The following is a 20998-nucleotide window of genomic DNA, read 5'->3' as shown; positions in this document are numbered from 1 at the left end:
GGGGGTTTGGTTCCCGAGGGGGGGGGGGGGAGGGGAGCGCTGACTCACCCGCCGCGTCACTGCTGGTGGGGGGGGGTTCTCCTTAGCGCAACATGTCACAATATAAAAAAAAATGTATTGGAGGCCTGTGATGTAGATGAAGTAATATTAATGTTAATTATTTAGTCGGTGCCTCATCTTACAAAGTATTTTCCATTCTGTAGGGAATGTAAACAACAACTTGTATCCAATTTTACTAGTACTGCTGTTCAGTGGTGTATATATGTTAACCATGTATTTGCCTGATGATGGCTATTAATAGCCGAAACATGTAGCACCGATCTTGATATTAGTTGTGTTGTGATGGTTGTAATAAAGAAGTTGTATATTATAACACAACAGGATGCATGAAATGAAAATTATCATAGTCATTCCAGAATATTACAAAGTGCTTTGATGATGGTCAACAACATATAGAAATGTTGGATATGAAGTTCTCACAGAAGTGATGAAGAGCACTATCTCCTGGGACGTGAGCCTGCAGTAATCTGGTAGAAGTTTATCATGTTTCACAGAAATATGATGCTTCAATTTCTGAGCTGAAGAGTAAGCCAAGCAACCGGTAAGATATAGGCAGCAAACAGAGCAGAGAAAGATGAAATATATGCTATTCAGACAGCTTGTTGCATCTCTGAACCTGAAGATGCAGGCAGTATATTCCTTCAAAATGTTGGTGAACTTCTAGTGCATCACACAGCATCATACCCCAGAAGATAATAGTCTTCATATAAGAGACTGTTATCAGTTTGCATAAAATCACTGAAAAAGTTTTGCTATTTCAAATGTAACATTCAATAAAACATATGAAACATAATGCTTTGCTTTGATAAGATATATTGAAAAATGTAAAAATATTTAGTTCTTTGTCTTTCATTGGTAAAAGATAAAGCTATTCCTGTGACAGGCTGTGGAGGCCCATAGGGTTGTGAGATGCCAATGCTCCCACATTATTTAGACAATCAGCTCACAGATGGCAGTGAGGTTGTCAACCTTATGTGCTGGCTGGCCAGCCTTTAACCTCAGGAAGATTTCTGGTACTCATTTCTGTTAGAGGCTGAGTCGACACCAGGGCCATAGTGCAGCTGGAAGTATTCTTCTAGTATCAATTCAGTTTTACATGGATCAACAGATGAAAGTTCTCCAATAATTTATCTTTTCAGTTTCATTCCAGCTCTTTCATCTCTTGTTGATGTCTTCCAATACCTGGCTGACCATCTTATTCTATGCTGCCCCTTAGGTCTCTTTTCTTAAAATTTTAACTGTAATTGTACTTCTTGGTATTATTGTTCCTTTAATATAGCACATATGAACATTAAACTATTAAATAACAGTCCTCAACTTTTACCTGATATCCTTTGTATTTGATGAGTTCCTTCACCCTGTCAACTATATAAAAGAAACCATCTTCATCATAGTAACCCACATCTCCAGTGAGAAGGAAACCATCAGAGTCAAAGCACGCTGCTGTAGCTTGTGGATTACCACAGTAGCCTTTCATGATACCAGGACCTCTGAAACAGACTTCTCCTGCTTCCCCTGGTCCAAGAATTTGGCCAGTATTCATGTTGACTACCTGATTAATAACAAGAGTATGGTCATCTGCAGAATATTAGACAAATCTAACTCTTTATTTTTTACATTTTTAATGAACACCCTGAGCATAATATATAAACCAAATGGTTTAATCTTTAATCTTTATCATCCAAGAACAAAGAATTTTAAACCATCCCAGTACTGATTTTAACTACAGGGTAGTTAGTTATTTAGAGAGGGTGGGTTTCCCCATGCACCGCGACCAGTTTGATCTATTGTGCTTCCCTCTATGATACTCTACCAGTCTCTTTACCCTACCAGTAAATGGTGCGTACCATCAGTCCCGCCAAGTAAGCGAGTTCGGCCACTTGCTTAGTGGTGTCTATAATGCTTCCCCCATCTATCAGAGGCCTTAGAGGCTATTGTTGGGCGGGAAACGTCCTGGAATTTGGCTCAGTGATCCCCTTTGGGGATATGAGGGTAACAGAATTAATATCAAAAGAGTGCAACCCTCAGCCAGCTGACCAAGCATACACAACACTGAAATAGCAGAAAATATGACCTGTAAATATTAACATTCTTTCAGTTGAGGTTATGTTTGTCTACAATAAAGTGCTAATGGTACATCTCTGACTAGGGCCACATATTCTTAATAGCAGCTGCTATTCCTTCCATCAACAAGGATGTAAATACATGCTATACAAGTAAAAAGGTAAAAGAGGTAAAGCTATCCCTGTAACAGACCATAGCATTGTGAGATGTCGAGGCTCCCACATTTTCTAAACAATCAGCTCACAGATAGTGGTTAGGTTGTCAGCCTTACACACTGGCAGCCCTTTACCCCCCAGAAAGATCNAACAAGGATGTAAATACATGCTATACAAGTAAAAAGGTAAAAGAGGTAAAGCTATCCCTGTAACAGACCGTGGAGGCCCATAGCATTGTGAGATGTCGAGGCTCCCACATTTTCTCCAGCTTGTAGCATAGTGCCTCAACCAACTATGCTACTGCAGTTCCAAACAATATGCCTACATGACCATGCTGTCCCTGCACTTCATCAAGTGAAGACTTGCAATATAACTGCAGGATCAGAGTCTTTACCAAATATTATTATGATGTTCACATCAAGCCAGATGAGATAGGTGAAGCATACAGCATGCATGGGAGCTATTAAAAATGCACACAAAATTTGGTCAGAAATTTTGAAAAGAACAAACTAAAACACCTACGCATGTAATATGGGAGAATAAAATTAAATTGAATATAAGAGAAACAGGATGAGAGAATGTGGACTGGCTTCATCTGGTTCAAAATACAGTCCAGTGGTGGAATCTTGTCAATAAAATAATGAATCTTCAGGCTCCATACAAAGGAAGAAAATTTTCTGAGTAACTGAGTCAATATTAACCTCTCAAAGAGGATTTTGGATCATGGAGTTAATTAATTTGTTTGTTAGTTTCTTTTACCAAAGAGATTGAATAGTGTTTACTTTGCAATACACATGCACTCTATCAGCCACTGTTGAAACTGGCTTACCTTGCCCTCAGTCTGTGGCACCAATATCCCAGAAGAACCCATTTCCTTCTTATTATTTGGTGATATTGTAAGTGCCATAGTGGCTTCTGTTAAACCATAACCTTGACGGATTTGATATAATCCAAGTCTTTCAGCAGCTAGGGATTCAACTTCCTGCTTCAGTGGTGCAGCTCCACACAAAATATCACGCACACTTGACAAATCATATCTGGACACGACATCAGCTTTAGCCAAGAACACAATAATGAGTGGCACCAGATATAACAATGTAACCTAAAAAAAAGTTTCCCTTTAAGGAATATAAAAATTCAATTCTATTATTACTTACTTACTTACTTACTTGGGCCATGCCATAGTTTCTGGCTTCCCACCGAGGCAGCCCAGGTTCCATCCTGGGTATGGTCAAGTGGGATTTGTAGTGGACAAAGTGACACTGGGGCGGGGTTTTCTCCAAGTACTTCGGTTTCCCCTGCCAATCTTAATTCCACCAAATTCTCCATCATCATAATCACCCAGGACAGGCTACAATAGGCCAATCAGTGGCCGCCACGCCGAGTGGACCCAGTTGGACTCCACCCCCCACAAAGCGAGTTTAAAAAGAAAAAAAAAATTCTTTACTTACTTACTAATGCAGCTGAGCCCTTTTTGAGGAGCTGCCAATTCTGCGGCTACTCAAGAATTTCCCAGCATTTTATGGAACCAGAAGGTTCACAAGAGCCCTCCACTGGTCCCTATCCTGAGCCAGATCAATCCAATCCATACCATCCCATCCTATCTCTCTAAGGTCCATTTTAATATTGTCCACTCACCTACGCATTCTATGACTACTACTAAAAACACAAATTTTAAGCTCATCCACAGTACATATTCAAATGAAACTATGAAATATTTTGTGTTCCCATAGCGGTAGCCATGATGATTACTGTCTTGTAGGAGGTGATACTATAAAGTCTGGTAGACTGCTAACAATGTTTCAGAATAAACTGTTGCCTCCATCTTCAAAGTAGAAAGCACAGTGGTTACTATATGCACCACATACTTTAATATTACAAAAATCTACATTCTGCCCACACAGTGTATCTTTGTTCCAAAAAAATTCTCAGAATAAACACCACTTGTTTTGCCACACAGCATTAACTCAGTAGAAGCAGTATGTGTTCTGTGAGTTTAGGATTAAATTTTTAAATGTAATTTAGATTGATTTTAGGCTTCAAAGGGTTACTGAACTATTACATGCATCACAAATTTCAAAACTTTAATTTTCGAAGCTGAAATAACAACAAAAAATTCTATGTTATATGATGTTATGCCATACAATCCAGTCAAAGTGAATTGATGTTTACAGGAACACATCACCTCCATCTTCAGCGTCAAAGAGTAAGCAAAGCAAGAAACCAGCATGAAGCAGATACTGCCTCCATCTTCAGGGTCAAAAAGTAAGAAAATAAAAAAAAAACCAGCATGAAGACGGCAGCAATCAAGAAGCAACACTGGTTGAATCTCATAAGACCACATGGCAGGGTATCACAGGAGACAGAATCCTTCATAGTCATCATTGCAACAATTTAAAGTAATATTAAATGGATACAATACCTTATGCTTTTCAATCGTCCTTAAGAACACGTGTTCTTCAAATTTATTGAGGACCACAGCCTTCACGCCAACCATACTTGCTATTAGCTGACAAAAAAACATATAACCATGAAACATTGGTAGTAACATAAGGAGCGTGTCACTTGGTCTCATGTCACCATATCTGGAGTCACTGCAACATGAAAGATGTCATCATACAGTAACAGACACACACACTTCAAACTGACCAATCTACACAGTAACAAAACCTGCAGTAAAATCGGTCCCAGGAACAAGAAGAGACAGAACAGTGTAGAAATTATATTTTTACTTTATATCACATTTAGAGATTACGTAACAACAAAATACCTAATGAGACAGAAGGCAAAGCTGCCCCTGTGTTTAATTAGTTAAGCACTACACAATGAAGACATGTGGGGAAGTGGAGTTATAGCTCCACCATTCTTGACCTCAGCACTAGTTGGAGGTCAGTGGTCAAATTCATGCCCCAGCTCATTTTACTGCTGGGGAAACAACCCCCAAAAACCATTGTATAGGAGTCTGGATGGGCCCCAGAGCTGATCTGGACATTATAGAGCAGAGAAAAATCTCCTGTCCATGCCAGAAACCAGGTTGAAAAGTAATGAAGGAGCAATGAAGGAAGACTTTTGTAGATAATGACATTACAAGTAATGACATTATTATTGATCATGTAAGGTCCGCTTTATGGACGGATGTATAGTGTGTCAATGAAGGTTACATTTTTATACCAGCTCTATCTTAAACATCTTAAAAGTTATAATGTTAAAGGAGCAGAAATAAACTCTATGAACAATTATACTACAGGATATTTACGGAATACGTCTTACCTCATTACTCTAAATGTATACAAAATGTTTCTATGTGTTAGCATTACACCTTTTGACAACCCAGTGGTTCCACTTGAGCATAAAATGGCAGCTGCAAGATCTTTACAATCACCATCAAAAGGCTGGAAATTGTTGGAGTTATTCCACAAGATACTTCTGAAAGGTATGTGTTTGTCAGACACTGGTGATCCAAATACAACAATGTCCTTTAGAAATCCTACAGAACATAAAATCTTGTCTATATTCTCCAGAGGTTGCTCAGAACAAAACATAATTTTCGGCTTCGATATGTCCATGGCATGATGCAACTCACCTGTCAATGGAAAGGTGTTTTTAAAAGGGAGCCATAGATTATATTATCACTCATATATAAAACGCATGCCTTAATGAACTCCACATCTCTGTTCATTTCGTTATAATCAAGCATGTTAACACTTAAGGTGTCTCCAGTACTTTACCTTGAAAATAGCTCTAGCTTTTTACACTCTTAATTAATTTGCTTCCAGAAGCGCCACAGAACCTATCAAAGACGTTTAGAAGTGTGTGTATCCCTGCGTTCAGACAGAAAGAACTGCACAATGTGGACTGCATACATTGATTAGTTAAGTCACACAAGATAATATAATCTACCAAAGTTATGACACATTAGGCAATTCCTGCTAACAATTCAAGTGGAAAATTTGGCAATTTCCATGTCTAACTAAAGTTTTCAAAAGTAACCCTTCCCTTCAGAGGCCAAAGTTCATCATACATTGTCAGGCCTGCAGAAAAAATCCACTCTCATTACAGTCCTTGGGGAATACTTTAAAATCATGTTTTCACTGAATATGCAAATTTAAGAACTTGCTAAGTTCTGAAAGACAGCTTGGGAGAACAAGCACAAACTTAATAAAAATGAAGAAGTATATTATATTTAAGCATCCTGTTGCACTCTACACGATAAATGATACAAACTCCGTCCCAAGTGCAAACAATATATATTATATGACACGTAGTACAGACAAGCAGCGGCACCCACACAAGAAGACTACATTAAATAACACCTGTACAGTGTGAAAACAAGAACTAGCCGCTCCAGCACTTAGACATAGGGCGAGTAGCCCTAAGAATTTCAAATTTTAAATTTAAAATTTAGAGAAAATTTTAAAAGGTTTTAAAAACATCATAACTAAAGATTTTTAGAGTGCTACTACAAGAATATCAAATTTGATGTGTGCAACATAATCTACATACCAGACACATATCAACGATGTAGATGTTGATAATACGAAGAATGTGACATTGTGTTTTTAAATGTTAAATTTTAGACTGGGTTCAGTGTGACAGCAACGTTAAGAGTATACACCTGATGATGGCCGATAGAGGCCGAAACATGTAGTGTAGAAAGAACAAGATCAAAGACATATAATATATATTGTTTGCACTTGGGACGGAGTTTGTATCATTTATCATGAAGAAGTATATTTTCAGCAAAAGCACAATAGACTACTGCAGGTTGCGGTGCAAGGGCCAAGGAGGCCTACCCCTCATACATTCATTCATGCATATTTTCAGCTAACTGAAACACCGTCATTTACTAGTGCTATCTTCTGGACCTATCTTAACCTACATTCACATTTAACTTTCACAGAAATGACAGTGACAATCCAACAGGCACTGCCCAACTTAGACTAATTGTACACAGATACACTGCCGTCACTGCCTGAAGGTCTCGCACACTTCAAGAAAAGTTATGAAATGTGATTCTTGCCAAATTTTTCTGGATTTGCCTTATTTCAAGTTTTGCATATAATGTGACACTTTATTAATATTCGGGACACACAGTAGATTAGTTGGTTAAGGCACTATGCTACAAGCCAGAAGGTCATGGGTTCGATTCTCGATGAGGTCACTGGACTTTTTCAAGTTACCTAATTCATCCAGCTGTACTATGACCCTGGGGTAAACTCAGCTTCTAACAGAAATTAGTACCAGTAATCTTCCTGGGGGTATAGGGTGGCTGGCTGACAACCTCGCTGCCATCTGTGAACCAACTGTCTAGAAAATGTGGGAGCCTCAACATCTCAGAACGTTATGGGCCTTCAGGGCCTATCATAGGGACATCTTTTTGTTTTAGCTTTTACTACTTCAATAAAATGACACTGCACTGTATTTTTGTTTATGCTTACGGAGTGTGTAGTTTGGGTTCAATGGTGCACATATTGCTCCAGCAAACAAAGTTCCTATCACTGGCAAGATAAAATCAAGACTATTTTCACTACAGATTCCAACCACATCTCCACTTCTTATTCCTCTTGAATAAAGGAAGTCAGCAACACTAAGGGATGCAGACATGACATCGGCATATGTTCTTGTTTCTCCAGTGACCACATCCACCTGCAATTCATCAGTATCAAGTATAAACATGCATATGCCAACGTTCTTCACAAGAAGTACCATTTTTTCTTTTAAACTGATTTGAGTGTGGGTCCCTTTGATTATTTAAAAATGCTGGAATTACAGAATGCAAGAAAACATAACTGAAGATTACTATTTTCTGGAATGTGACACATGGTAGTCTGATGGACACTTACCAACATTTTGGAGGAAGCAACTGAAGATTGAACTACCACATTCCTCTGACGCTTTAGTAACTACCTACCTGATACAGAGTGTCACAACCCAGAAGACAACAATCTTCACAGTCACTGCCCCAAGCTTCATGCTTACACTTCTACCCTGAAGACAAAGGCAATATGTTCCTCCAGAACGTTCATAATGATCTACTACACTACACATCATACTCCACAAGACAGCAATATTCATTCACATCCATGAAAATTTCAAAACTTGTAAACTTAGTTTAAATACATTGTTCATTCATTAAAATAAAATGATGTCTGTTACTTAATTCTTAAACAATGTGTGAAATGCAGTGTGCCATTAAAGGCAGTCAAACCAATTTTCATCAATGTAGCCAGGAACACTTATCCAGAGAGATAAGTGAACAGCTATCCTGGAACTTTCGATTTTAGAGGCCCTACAAAATCAGCACAGGGCACATGGTAGTGTAGTTGGTTGAGACACTATGCTACAAGCCAGAAGGTCATGGGATTGATTCCTGATGAGGTCACTGGATTTTTTTTTTCAATTTGCCTGATCCTTCCAGCCACACTATGGCCCTAGGGTCAACTCAGCATCTAACAGAGATGAATATCAGGAATCCTCCTGAGGGGTAAAGTGCAGCTGGCGGATAAGGCTGAGAACATTACCGTCATCTGTGAGCCAACTGTCTAGAAGATCTGGGAGCTTCAACATCTCACCACCTTATGGGCCTTCAAGGCTTTACCTTTTTCACCTTTTACCTAATCAGCATTGGTACCATGTCTTTAAGGATTCTCATACTCTTTCCATACACCTCAAGAATGGATCTGCAGACTCTTCTGTCCATGTTATAGCATATTTTCAACAGCTACACCAATCATTTTCAGATTATGCACTGTTAACCTATTCCTGCCACTTTCACTATTGTCAACATAAAAACGACTGTACTGGAAACAAAGAGCAAAGTATTTTCCTTATTTTTAACAAAAGATGGGGGAAGAGGCAATATCATACTTTTCCCAGGGCCCACAACTGTCTTAAAGCAGCACTGATATTGACTAATACTGTAAGAACAGCATTTACCTGAGCTATTTTGTCTCCATGACTGCTCAAGCATTGATATAGGTATCTACCAAGAGAGACATCTGGTATGGGAAATAAGAGTTTAGGTCCAGTCAACACATTCTTGGATCCCATTTCCATGCACAGCTTTATGCCACTCCGTATTTACCTAAAAAATAATACATATACACGTTAATTTTACAAAAAAACTGATCAGGTAACTACTGTAGTTTGTGCTTGCGATAAGTAATCCATCTCTCCCTCTCTCACATCAGAACCAGCAAGCATATCCAGATCTTTAAACTGAACTTTCTATGTCACAGAAAATTACTCACAATCATAATATAGAATTTAATACAAAAACTGATATATGTCCGTGCAGTGAATAAACATTCGTTTCATGTTGAAGTTTAATGAAAAACTGTGTTTTTTTGTTGTTTTTACTTAATGGTGAAATTTCAATGCATTATTTTCTTCCTACCAGCATTTCTATATCTTACATGGTTCAATGGATGAAGAATTATCAATTTTCTTCTTTCCTCCCATATTCCCTTCTTTTTGGTTTCTTGCAAGTTTTTGTAACTTCTTGCCGTCTTCCTATACCTGACTTAACCACCTTCTTCTGGGTCAACCTCTAAATCTTTTTCCTTTAAATTTTAGTCATAATGTCCTTCATGGTATCCTTATTCTGTCCAATTCCTTTTTGTGTGGTCAAACCATTGTTAACTGTCCTTCTACAACGCATATTTTCTTATGTAAACAGCAATATGCTGACATCACACTGTCATTTGTATGTGTCTTACTTTAAACATAGAGTTATTAACTTTTTACAGCTCTTACATAAAATATAAATCATTCTGGTTATGAAGACCAGACTATAAAGAGAATCTGAAATCAGTGACCTGTCATATCAATCCTCTATCTACCTACCTATTTATAGATACAGAAGACTCTTTATATTCCATATATGGAATACCCATGGCACTTTCAGAATCCCTTAGTTATTGACTGTAACTTCTTGCAATGATTCAAGTATTGACAGTAATAGTGTTTCAGTAATATGAATTAGTAAAGCTTTATAACAGTAGACTGTACTATCTTCTCATCTAGTTACAGCTTTCTGTTCTGTAATTTTACTGCTTTTTGAACTGGCATGCTACCCAGGATTACTGCTTTTTTTAACTTTGTCCATCATCTGGTATTCTAAAGAACACAAAGAACATAACGTTTGTGTTCTTTTGAATACTGGATTATGAACAAAGTCTGAAAACCCAGTAATCCTGAGTGTTATGCACCACTGTCAGAACCCTTCAGAATCAACTGGCCTATTACCATTCAATGATTGTTACTTTTTTTTTCTGTTGCAAAGATATTCACCTCATTATTTAATGACCAGTAGGTAATATTAAGTTATTTTCAGAGTTTAATGTAGCATGGATAGTATTTCCAGATTCTTGGATTACCCATTGCTTTTAATTATCCATGTCATTGCTCCCCTCTCTCACGGTAAATAAATGAGAGTAGTCACCACTGAGTTTTAACCTGATGACAGAAGCACAGCCAGCTACTAAATTCTTTACTTCTTTTGGCTTATTCTGGACTTCATCCATCATCTGGTATGTAAAAGACAAAAGACCACGACGTTTCGGAGACTGGATCTGTCTCCGTTTTCAGGTGGGTATGGAAGGATAAACCTACTCAGTTGGGCCCGTTAGAAAGAGCTAGCCTCAATCACTGGACCCAGATGATGGATGAAGTCCAAAATAAGCCAAAAGAAGTACAGTATACACCATCGTCAGAATCCTTTCAAGTCTAGTAAATTCTTGTTTATAACCAAAACAAGAATTTCTAGTACATATGTCAGTTTCATAACACACTTTTATCACAAAACTCTGGACTTGAGGAATTTTAAAGTTGTTATTCTAACTGGTTCATCATATGGCACTATTAAATCTCTGAACATTATAAGTGTACATTCTCAAAACAATACTTTAAGCACAAGAATAATGTCATTGTTGGCTAACTGCTGTTTCACGTGCCACAACAGTGCCTAGACCTGCCCTTGTAGCAATCCCTTCATTCATACTATTCAGTAAAAATAGCATCCAAGAACTGTATCTAGGATAACTGGAATTCTGGCCTTTGTGCCTCACCTAGTGCTATAAACAGAATGCAACATTTTAGAAAGCAGGTGTGTTTCTATCCTCAGGTGAAAAGGTGTGGAGGCACTTACACAATTATGTCTGTTACAAAAAGATATTCTCAATATCAGACAAGTCAGTCAGCTAAATCTATATATGCATGTGCAATCAGGTTGTGTCAATGGCAGAAACATAATTTATAACAGGCTGTTTTGTGTTCAAAATAAAATATAAGTCAGATAAAAAATCCAGTAATCCTAAATGTAATATGCCATCATCTGAATCGTTTTGAAATGCTCCATAAATTATAGATCACCATTTCTTGTCAACGTGGGGAAAAACAATTAAATTATCAGTCACTTCATTGGATCATGCAACCCAGCACCTGGCCAGCAGGACAGCAGCCAACTCCATGCAGTCAAACGTCCTGTGCATCTTAACAAGCATCATATTCTTCTTAACTAAAGACATAACAGTGCATCATCAATGACATATAAATATGTCAAAACATTGGTATAAAACTATACAACATACAGAATTTATGGCAATATAAAAAGGATGGTTGGATTCCTGGCTTGGGAGTGCAGATTGGAAGCACTAATACATAACACTATATCTGTGGTAAAATTATTTTATTTTATCCATTTTAAAATGAATGAACTATAATTCCAAGCACCTTATACTACTATCAAGTGCAGTTTTGAAAAGGGTGATTAGCAGAAATTTTCCCAACCATATATTACAGAAATTTGATATGATACATTTAAAAAAATATATGGCAGTTTTTTGGTTGAAGTTTCACAGTTATGAAGAGAGTTCTTGAAGTTTTGTGTAGATATATAGGGATTAAGGTACACTCCTGGCAAATGCCAAGACTCTAATACAATATATCTCAGCAAGGGTAACCAACCATGAAATTCTAAGCAGGAAGCTAATTAAGTTCCATTCATAGGTTGATTGGCACAAACATGACATTAGTTTGAGTATTGTCCATCATCTTGAGTTTCTTCAAATACAACATTTCAGAAACCGATCTGTTTCTATCATCAGATGTAAGGAAGGTAAGTTTCCTATTCAGTTGGGCCTGAAAGAAAGTGACTGTGATTCACAGTAACTGACTGCATCTGTACAATGGGCCCTTCCACCTGGTGATGGAAAGACATTATAGTTTATGAAAAGATATGTTAAAACACTAAAAAAAACAGAAACTATCTAAAATAACAGACATGTTTGTTATAACAAACCATAGTCAGAAACATTTAGATTGGTTGGCTGGTGTAGCTGGCACTCCATCTCTTTGTACTTAGCAATAATCCTGAACAATACTGCAGTCAAAACCATTACATCTCCAATCCTGCTCTGGAAATTCCCACATTCAAATCTGTAATATGATACATTTCATTTACTAAGCAAAATAACAAACAGAGAAATCTAATTTAATATTTTTTCACCTAAGAAATGTGAAAATGTATACAGAATAAATTAGAAATGAGTTTGGTTACAGAATTAAATGCATATAAAATTTTAGTCAAAAACATTTACAGGAAGAGACTATTTGGAAGACCTAAACTAAAATGGATCTTAAAGAAATAGTGTATGTGCAAGTGGACTGGGTTTGTTTAGCTGAGGACATGGTTCAGTTCATATGCTGTCATCTTATTTCTTTAAGATCCACTTTAACATTAACCCCTTCTCTATGTCTAAGTCGCCCAAATGAGATTTCCTCTTCAGGTCTTCCAACTAACATTTTGTATGTATTTAATTCTGTAAATGAACTCCTTTTAATTCACGCTGTAAATTTCTTTATTGCTGAGTAACTATGAGCTTATCATGGACAACTCTTCTCCACGGAATTAATCACTCAGTTATTCAAAATAACTTAAATTTAATGTGTATAAGTAAACACAATGCATTAACCCATTAAACAGAGTGGTTACCACATCTGAAACTTGTTTTAACATTCAGATCTCTGCATTTTTCCCATTACACTATTCTTCCTTGGTTCATCCTGGTCCGTCACACTAGTAACATGTAAAGGATGAAATATTATAAAAACACATTTATCAATCACACTGGATGCCATTAATAATCTTTTATGGTGATTACTTCCTTAAAACATTTACCATTTGGTGTTTATAATGGAGTTGCGGAACTTGTCTCATGCGAGGTATGTCTGGATCTTATATAAATTTCAGGTTTCAAAGGTTTAGGAAAAAGACGGACAGTAAAAGTTAAAAAAAAAATAAAGTCCCTTTAGCCACCACAATTTATAGATCAATTTGTGCTATGAGTATTTACCTGCAGTAAAAAACTATATATAGTACAATGTTCACAAATAATCACATCTTGGATTTTAACATAATTCTCAGTTCTCTTCTTAAGATCTTTCCACTCGATGTCTTAGGAATAGACTCAACAAACAAAACTCCACCACGCAGCCTCTTCTGTGGAGATACGTGATCTGTAACAGTTCAGAAATAAACAGATTTATTGCTTGAGTTCAATGATGATCAAAAGAAGATGAGTGAGTTTGGCATATCCACATCTATGGCTTATGATATACCTGGCTAAAGTCAAGTAAAAACATTATTTACTGAGCTTTGAAATTAATTAAATAAAATCAAACATCTGTCACACTACAGAGTGGTCTCACTGTGTGTAAGACTGCAACAAGAACCAACATTAAATATTGGGATAAAGATTGATATACTCCATGAGGGTACATCATCTTTAATTAGTAAAGCAGATCATTATATCAACATTAGAAAGCTACTATGCTCTGCTTTCAGCATACTCCTGCTATTTATATGCTGATGGGAAATTCAACATACTGTCACATGCTAGTGATTAGGCAAGGGTCTGGATTCATAACTGGATTTATTGAATGCTTACAACTCGTAACTGCAAATAAGTAGAACAGTCTCACCAACTGACATACTATACAGTTCACTACAACTACAGAATGAATGAATTCTTCTGAAGAAAGCGGTCTTCTGGGATGTGGTGCCATGTAGATATTGTGTTAACCGATGTTTTGGAGGAATCTATCGCCTCCATCTACAGGGCAGAAGAAAATAGAAGGAAATCTGTCAGCTAGGAAGCAGCATGAGCAGGTGCTAACAGACTAATGTCGAGTCAAGTCAACCCAGCTGTATAAGAGCAGGAAGAGAGGGGAGAGGGGCTACATGGGAAAACATTAGAGAGGATAGGGGAAGGGTCTGGGGAGGTGGGCCAGCAGGTAGCAGGCCAAAGCAGGTATAGAGTATTGTGTCAGGGGAAGAAAGGCAAGGTTAATAAGAGGGCATTAACCCTGAGGTTTTGGGGCTACGATGCGAGTCGGGCATGGACCTGCATGACCTGTGGATCTGGCGTCATGTCCCGGAGGTTTCTTGAGGGAACAGATGAGAGACTTCCATGACTTGCTAAGACAAAACCCCACCTCTCTGTTCATATTGTTGGGATGGAATTCAATCTCAGTGGCCTCCCTAATGATGCAATCCATATATCGGGTCTTGGTGGTGAGGATGGTGGTATTCTGAATCTGCTCACACTGGTTCCTCACTCGCAGATTTTCTTCTTCTTTCTTCTATCCTGAAGATGGAGGCGATACGTGCCTCCGAAACATCGGTTAGCACAATAGCTACATGAAAGACGGACAGTAAAAGTTGCTTTCTTCATAGTCACTGCCATGAAAACCTCAAATCTTACCTAAAGTCTTCTGTTTGCTAACTAGTCATTGCTAGGCTGTGGCTCCTAACAAAGCAGCTCAAGACTGCCTGGTCTGCTGCTGGGTCCTCACTATATAGCCTTGGCACAAATGACATATAAAACACTGCTTTCAGCCATTCCTCTATTGTTTGGTGTTTGTTGCAGCCAAAACATATTTACCACTCTATTGCCTAGCAACAATCACCTCTTCTTGTTCCAGTTTTCAGCTTTCAGCTTACACGGAACTTTTCTTTCACAAGGTTTCCTACACAACATGTGACATTTCTCTTTTCGTTGAGTTAATGTGCTTTAATAAAACAGGCTGCATACTGACCTGCAAGATCTCAGAATGACATTGATAAAAAGAGACCTAATCACAAGAACAAAAAAGAAGTTCTAGGAAGAACTAATTGCCTACTTTCACTACATGCTGAGTATTTGATAGGACATATACCACATACAAAACAGCATGACCAACAGTTCTTCTGTTGCTGTTCTTGTTTCATGTGTACATGTTGCCACAGGAATGTGTTTACCAAGCAGTTGGCTGGAAATGATGTGGGGGATACGCAGATGCAGACAGCAGGACAATCTCATAAACCTATTTATATTTTTTTTAATAAGAAAAGTATGCTAAAAAAGTAAAAAAATACTGTCTTAACTCAAATCATGAAGAAATGCCATGTTAGATATGCTACATGTTCTCCTAAGATGTCACACAACAGGGTATGAGTAAGGAAGCTACGGTGTTCTTTGTTGTAATGCTGGCAGTCTCAAAAGATGTGCAAAATAAAAATAAATAATCCGTGGCCTGTAGTCCACAAGCAAACTATACTGACCGACAAACCACCGCTTGTCGGTGAAGTTAGTGTCAACTTTTGCAGATAGAGGTTGTCACGTGGTCAGCGCAATGAATCCCCATAGCCGTTAGTCTCATTCTTCTAGACCAGAGCCTCTATTTCCTTCAAATAGCTCCTCAATTATCTTCATGAGGCTGAGTGGACCCCGTTCCAGACCCGCTACTTCTAAGAAAATCTGGTAGCACTGGGAATCGAACCCAGGACCTCTGGATCTGTAGGCACGAACTCTGACCACTGGACCACAGAGGCGGTCAATGTGTAAAATGGTAAGGGCAATACCCACTGAGGACAGCTAAGTATCAGGTCACCTCGCAACACAACACATGCCCATGTATCAGGCAAGTATGCCCAATCTCAAGGCATGTAAGCATGATTCTTCTTTCCTAACAGAGCTGATGGAAGATGGCCCCATTCAAATTTATAGCTTTATGGTCTACAATTTTTCACAGCAAAGACAGCATTATGACAAAAACATATGTGATGGTGGTACTCCTGCTGACAGTAAGTCCAAATATTTCTGACAATGGTGTGTTATCATAAACATGACTATTACTTTGGGCATCATACACTGTCTTGAACCCTTTAAAACACAACATTTTGGAAAATGAATCTGTTTCTGCCATCAACCAGAGGGATAGAAAGGTTCCTATGCAGCTATATCCATCAGAGCAAGTCTCAACCAGTGGATCCAAAGTAACAGTCATTTTTAACCCTTCAAAACTCAGTGGTCATTATACATACCACCTGCTTTAATATTAAAAACTCTTAATTTTTCCCACAGAGTATATTTAGTTGTTTTGTACAATTCACAGTGAATGGTGATTACCTCAATGAACAGGCAACAACAGAGTGGTCTTTGTAATGGAGATGCAATGTACAGGGGATGGACAAAACTATGGAAACACCTCTTGAAATGCATGCCTGAATTGAAGTGTTTATTTTAGCGACATTTCTAGGTTATGCTGTCATATCTGCCCAACACCACTACCTGTACAACCTCCGTTATACGTTGCAAGCTTCATTTGTTGTCGAGACAGTGTTCTGTGCAATTTTTTGTGCATCACATCAGAGCTAACAGAATTCGAACGCAGGCAAATTGTTGGGGCCCATATGGCGGATGCTTCCATAACCAAGGTAGCGGAGGTTTTTGGTGTTTCGCGAGGCACAGTATCCAAGATTATGACCACATACAGGAGGACTGAAAAAACAGCATCCAATAAACACCAGCATGGACAGAAATGTGTGTTGAATGTTCGAGACAGACGAACATTGCATAGGATTGTGATGAAAAATAAGAAGACTACAGCTGCAAAAGTGACTTCTGAACTGAATGTCACGCTCACAAACCCTGTCAGCACCAAAACAGTATGAAGGGAACTCAACAAGCAGGGTATTTCTGGACGAGCTGCAATTCCAAAGTCACTCATCAGTGATCAAAATGCCACTAATGCTTGGGTTTCCTCGGGTAGCGGTACCATAATCAAGCGGCCGTAATATGACGGTGAATGACGTCACTAAAACGTTGCCATGGAAACCATGTTCCTTTGTTTCCATGGCAACGTTTTAGTGACGTCATTCACCACCATATTATGGCCGCTTCATTACAGTACCGCTACCCAAGGAAACCCAAGCTTAAGAGGACAGTGTGGTGCCGAAGTCATAAAACCTGGACTATGGTCAATGGAAGACGGTCATTTGGTCAGATGAGTCCACCTTCACACTGTTTCTGACTTCTGGCCGAGTTTACGTCTGGAGAACGCCATCCCAAGCTTATGATCCAGATTGTTTGCTGCCAAGAATGAAACATGGCGGGGGTTTGATCATGGTATGGGAGGCCATATCGTGGTATTCTGTCAGACCCATCATTACCCTGCAAAGTCACGTCACTGCCAATGACTGTGATCATTTTGGGCGACCAGGTCCATCCCATGGTGCAAACTTTGTTCCTTAATGGTGATGCCATTTACCAAGCCAACAATGCCTGTGTTCACATAGCTCACATCATCCAGGACTGGTTTTCTGAGAATGAAGATGAAGTGTCACATCTGCCATGGCCCCCACAATTGCCAGATATCAATATTATTGAGCCTTTGTGGTCTGTTTTGGAGAGCAATCTGCATGCGTGCTATCCACCTCCATCATCGATAATAGATCTTACCATGTTTTTCACAGGAAGAATGGTATAAGATTCCCTTGCAAATCATACAGGACCTCTATTTATCCATTTCAAGGAGACTGCAAGCAGTTCTGAAAGCCAGAGGTTGTCGTACACCATATTAGTCACGGTAATGTGTTTTTTGTTTGGTGTTTCCATATTTTTGTCCATCCCCTGTATTTACTATGTGACAGGCATTGAATTTTCACATATTATCCTGAAGAAATTCAGGCCTCAAAAGGTTGACGGCGACAATGATGGTGGCGGTGGCGGTGGTGTCGATGATGATTTGTTATATTTCAAATATATCTAACCTGCCACATATTTAATGATTTCTTCTTTAGTCAACGTTGCACCAGGCTGTTTCACTATGAACGCTAATGGTAGTTCACCTGCTGCTTCATCAGGAATACCAACCACTCCTGCATCCTTAACAGCTGGATGGGTTAGCAACACAGCTTCTAGTTCAGCTGGTGGAACCTAAATCCAAAAAAACGCTAGTATAAATATGAGTTCTGAGTTCTCATGGTAGTAAATGTTAAAGTTGTGTTCTTCTGTGTTGTGACATGGTGTACTCTTGTTAAGTGAATATAAGTGTTCCTCTTGGCTTGGATTAGTAACTTGCCTACACAGATGAACCCTGAGGTTGGGGGTAGCAAATATCTGCAAAACATCAGTACTTGCCTGCGAGACTAAAGAGTGTCACAATCCAGACAACTACAATGTTTAGTAACAGGGCTAGTGCAGGCCTACATGCTGTCTCACACAACAAAAGATCCCCCACCCAGTTAAAAAAAAATCAACTTTCTCAAAACTCCATTGTAATAAGTAACAGAAAATGTCACAACACTGTGACAAAACCCATCACTGAAGCCAGGCTGGCTAAATTGCTGCTGATCCTTGCCAGCCCGGCCACTCCTGGTTTCGAGTCTCACAGGACTCACAGCCATATTTTACTGTCTCATGACCCTGGGAGTCATGCAACTCTGTCTTGAGTTGAAATCATAATTCTTAAAATGGTTCTATTTACATTCTTGCATAGCATGGTTACATTACTGCCAATTAATAGTCAAGATATGAATAAAAGAGAAGCATAAATTAATAATTTTCATTTAATACAATAAAATATGTTTACAGAATGGGCTACCCCAGGCAGCTGTTCAGTTTGCCTGTGCTGTCATCCTGACCCTGGGTAGCAAAAGTTCTTAGCAAACGGTTATTACGGCATGCAACATAGTTCCAAGACTGAATCTCTACACACAATGTACTGATCTGGTAATACATTCAGGTGCATCTAATAGAGTACTACTAGCACGAAGCCTGTCAAAATTTCAACAGGAAACTGTTAAAAGCAAATTTCATCTAGAATACCAAACTTCAATGTCTTGAAAGACCTGGAAAGGCAATTACGTAGATTTACACCAAAGTACCAAACTTAACAGAATAGCTATACACACTAGGTAGTGCTGCTGTCTAGAGGACTTTTTGGCATCACACATTCTAATATCAATTCCAGCACAGTTTCCACTGCAGTCATATTCTGCTCCTGTTCATAACAACTTTTTAACATACATAATAAAGTAAAGTAAAGCTATCCTTCTAACAGCCCATCAAGGCCCACAGGGTTGTGACATGTTGAGGGTCCCACATTATCTAGACAATCGGCTCAAAGATGGTGGTAAAGTTGTCAGCCTTACGCACTGGCTGCGCTTTAATCTCCAGGAAAATTATTTAGTTAATTCCTGGTACTCATTTCTGTTAGAGGCTGAGTCAACCCCAGAGCCATAGTGTGGCCAGAAGGATTAGTACAATTGAAAATAATTCAATGACCTCATCAGGACTTGAACCTGTGACCTTCCAGCTTGTAGCATAGTGCCTCAACCAACTACATACATAATGTACACACATAAAAACAAAAGAGAAGGTATTAACTTTTTGTACATGAGGATGTTGCACATACACAATGTTTTTGATGAATTCTTATGGACTGAAGTCAAACTAGGAACAATCACATATATTAATTACATCTTAAATAAACCTTACAAATATTTACTATACTGTTCTTTGGAAAAAACAGTAATAATGTCCTTTACCTGATATCCTTTGTATTTGATGAGTTCTTTCGCCCTGTCAACTATATAAAAGAAACCATCTTCATCATAGTAACCCACATCTCCAGTGAGAAGGAAACCATCAGAGTCAAAGCTCGCTGCTGTAGCTTGTGGATCGCCATAGTAACCTTTCATGATAAACGGACCCTTGAAACGTAATTCTCCCGTTTTATGGGGTCCAAGGGTTCTTCCCGTTTCCAAATCCACAACCTGTACAGAACATATGACAAATCATACCAGCTGCAAACCATCTTTGAATTCAGTAATCAACCCCATAAAGCAGGGTCTTTCCTAAACAACAGTTAAGATATTTCTTGAGGATAATAATCCTAAAGAGTAACACCATTTAGGACATAATGCCATGTAGTCTGCTGAAAATTAACCAACGTTCCACAGAAACATACTGCCTCCATCTTGAGGGACATATGCCCAACTAGTGAGAACATATATATGAAGGAGGCATAAACATGGATGCTGAAAAAGGAAAATAATGCACAATGGAGAGAGAGTTGTATTTTCAAACAAACACATTTTTGCATGAACAATGATAAGCAACAGCATGGAAATATATTGACTTATGATCTAGGGCAGTGAAACGGTTTCAATAAGTAAAGAATTTCTTTATTAAAAGTAGTCTTCTGTTTCTCATCTGATACTAAAAAATTCTGTAGTTAATCTGACACACTACTAGAATCAACTAATAACACTCTCTCACACAGGGTTAGAAGAACATGGTTGCCAGATTGCCAGTATTGATCAAACATTCTGGGCTGTGGCTAATTTAACACTCAGGAATTGGGTTTCACAGTTCTGGCACTCTTGATAATGG

General features: G+C 38.4%; 1 protein-coding gene across 1 annotated transcript in view; it reads right to left on the bottom strand.

The window, feature by feature from the left end:
* The window catches only part of LOC111866688, a 37146-nt gene that overhangs the window by 4794 nt on the left and 11354 nt on the right, over nucleotides 1-20998 (bottom strand). The window contains exons 9-19 of the mRNA XM_033752376.1: nucleotides 20152-20379; nucleotides 18373-18538; nucleotides 13678-13796; nucleotides 12580-12694; nucleotides 11721-11796; nucleotides 9216-9357; nucleotides 7718-7925; nucleotides 5550-5862; nucleotides 4702-4873; nucleotides 3109-3381; nucleotides 1385-1612 (exon numbers count right to left, since the gene is read on the bottom strand). Of these exons, the coding sequence (XP_033608267.1) occupies nucleotides 1385-1612; nucleotides 3109-3381; nucleotides 4702-4873; nucleotides 5550-5862; nucleotides 7718-7925; nucleotides 9216-9357; nucleotides 11721-11796; nucleotides 12580-12694; nucleotides 13678-13796; nucleotides 18373-18538; nucleotides 20152-20379 (2040 nt within the window). The remainder of the gene's footprint in view (nucleotides 1-1384; nucleotides 1613-3108; nucleotides 3382-4701; nucleotides 4874-5549; nucleotides 5863-7717; nucleotides 7926-9215; nucleotides 9358-11720; nucleotides 11797-12579; nucleotides 12695-13677; nucleotides 13797-18372; nucleotides 18539-20151; nucleotides 20380-20998) is intronic.

This window comes from Cryptotermes secundus, unplaced genomic scaffold (genome assembly GCF_002891405.2).
Source record: "Cryptotermes secundus unplaced genomic scaffold, Csec_1.0 scaffold66, whole genome shotgun sequence".
Lineage (NCBI taxonomy): Eukaryota > Metazoa > Arthropoda > Insecta > Blattodea > Kalotermitidae > Cryptotermes > Cryptotermes secundus.
The sequence above is the reverse complement of the archived record's forward strand: the minus strand, read 5'-3'. Positions and strand labels throughout refer to the sequence as shown.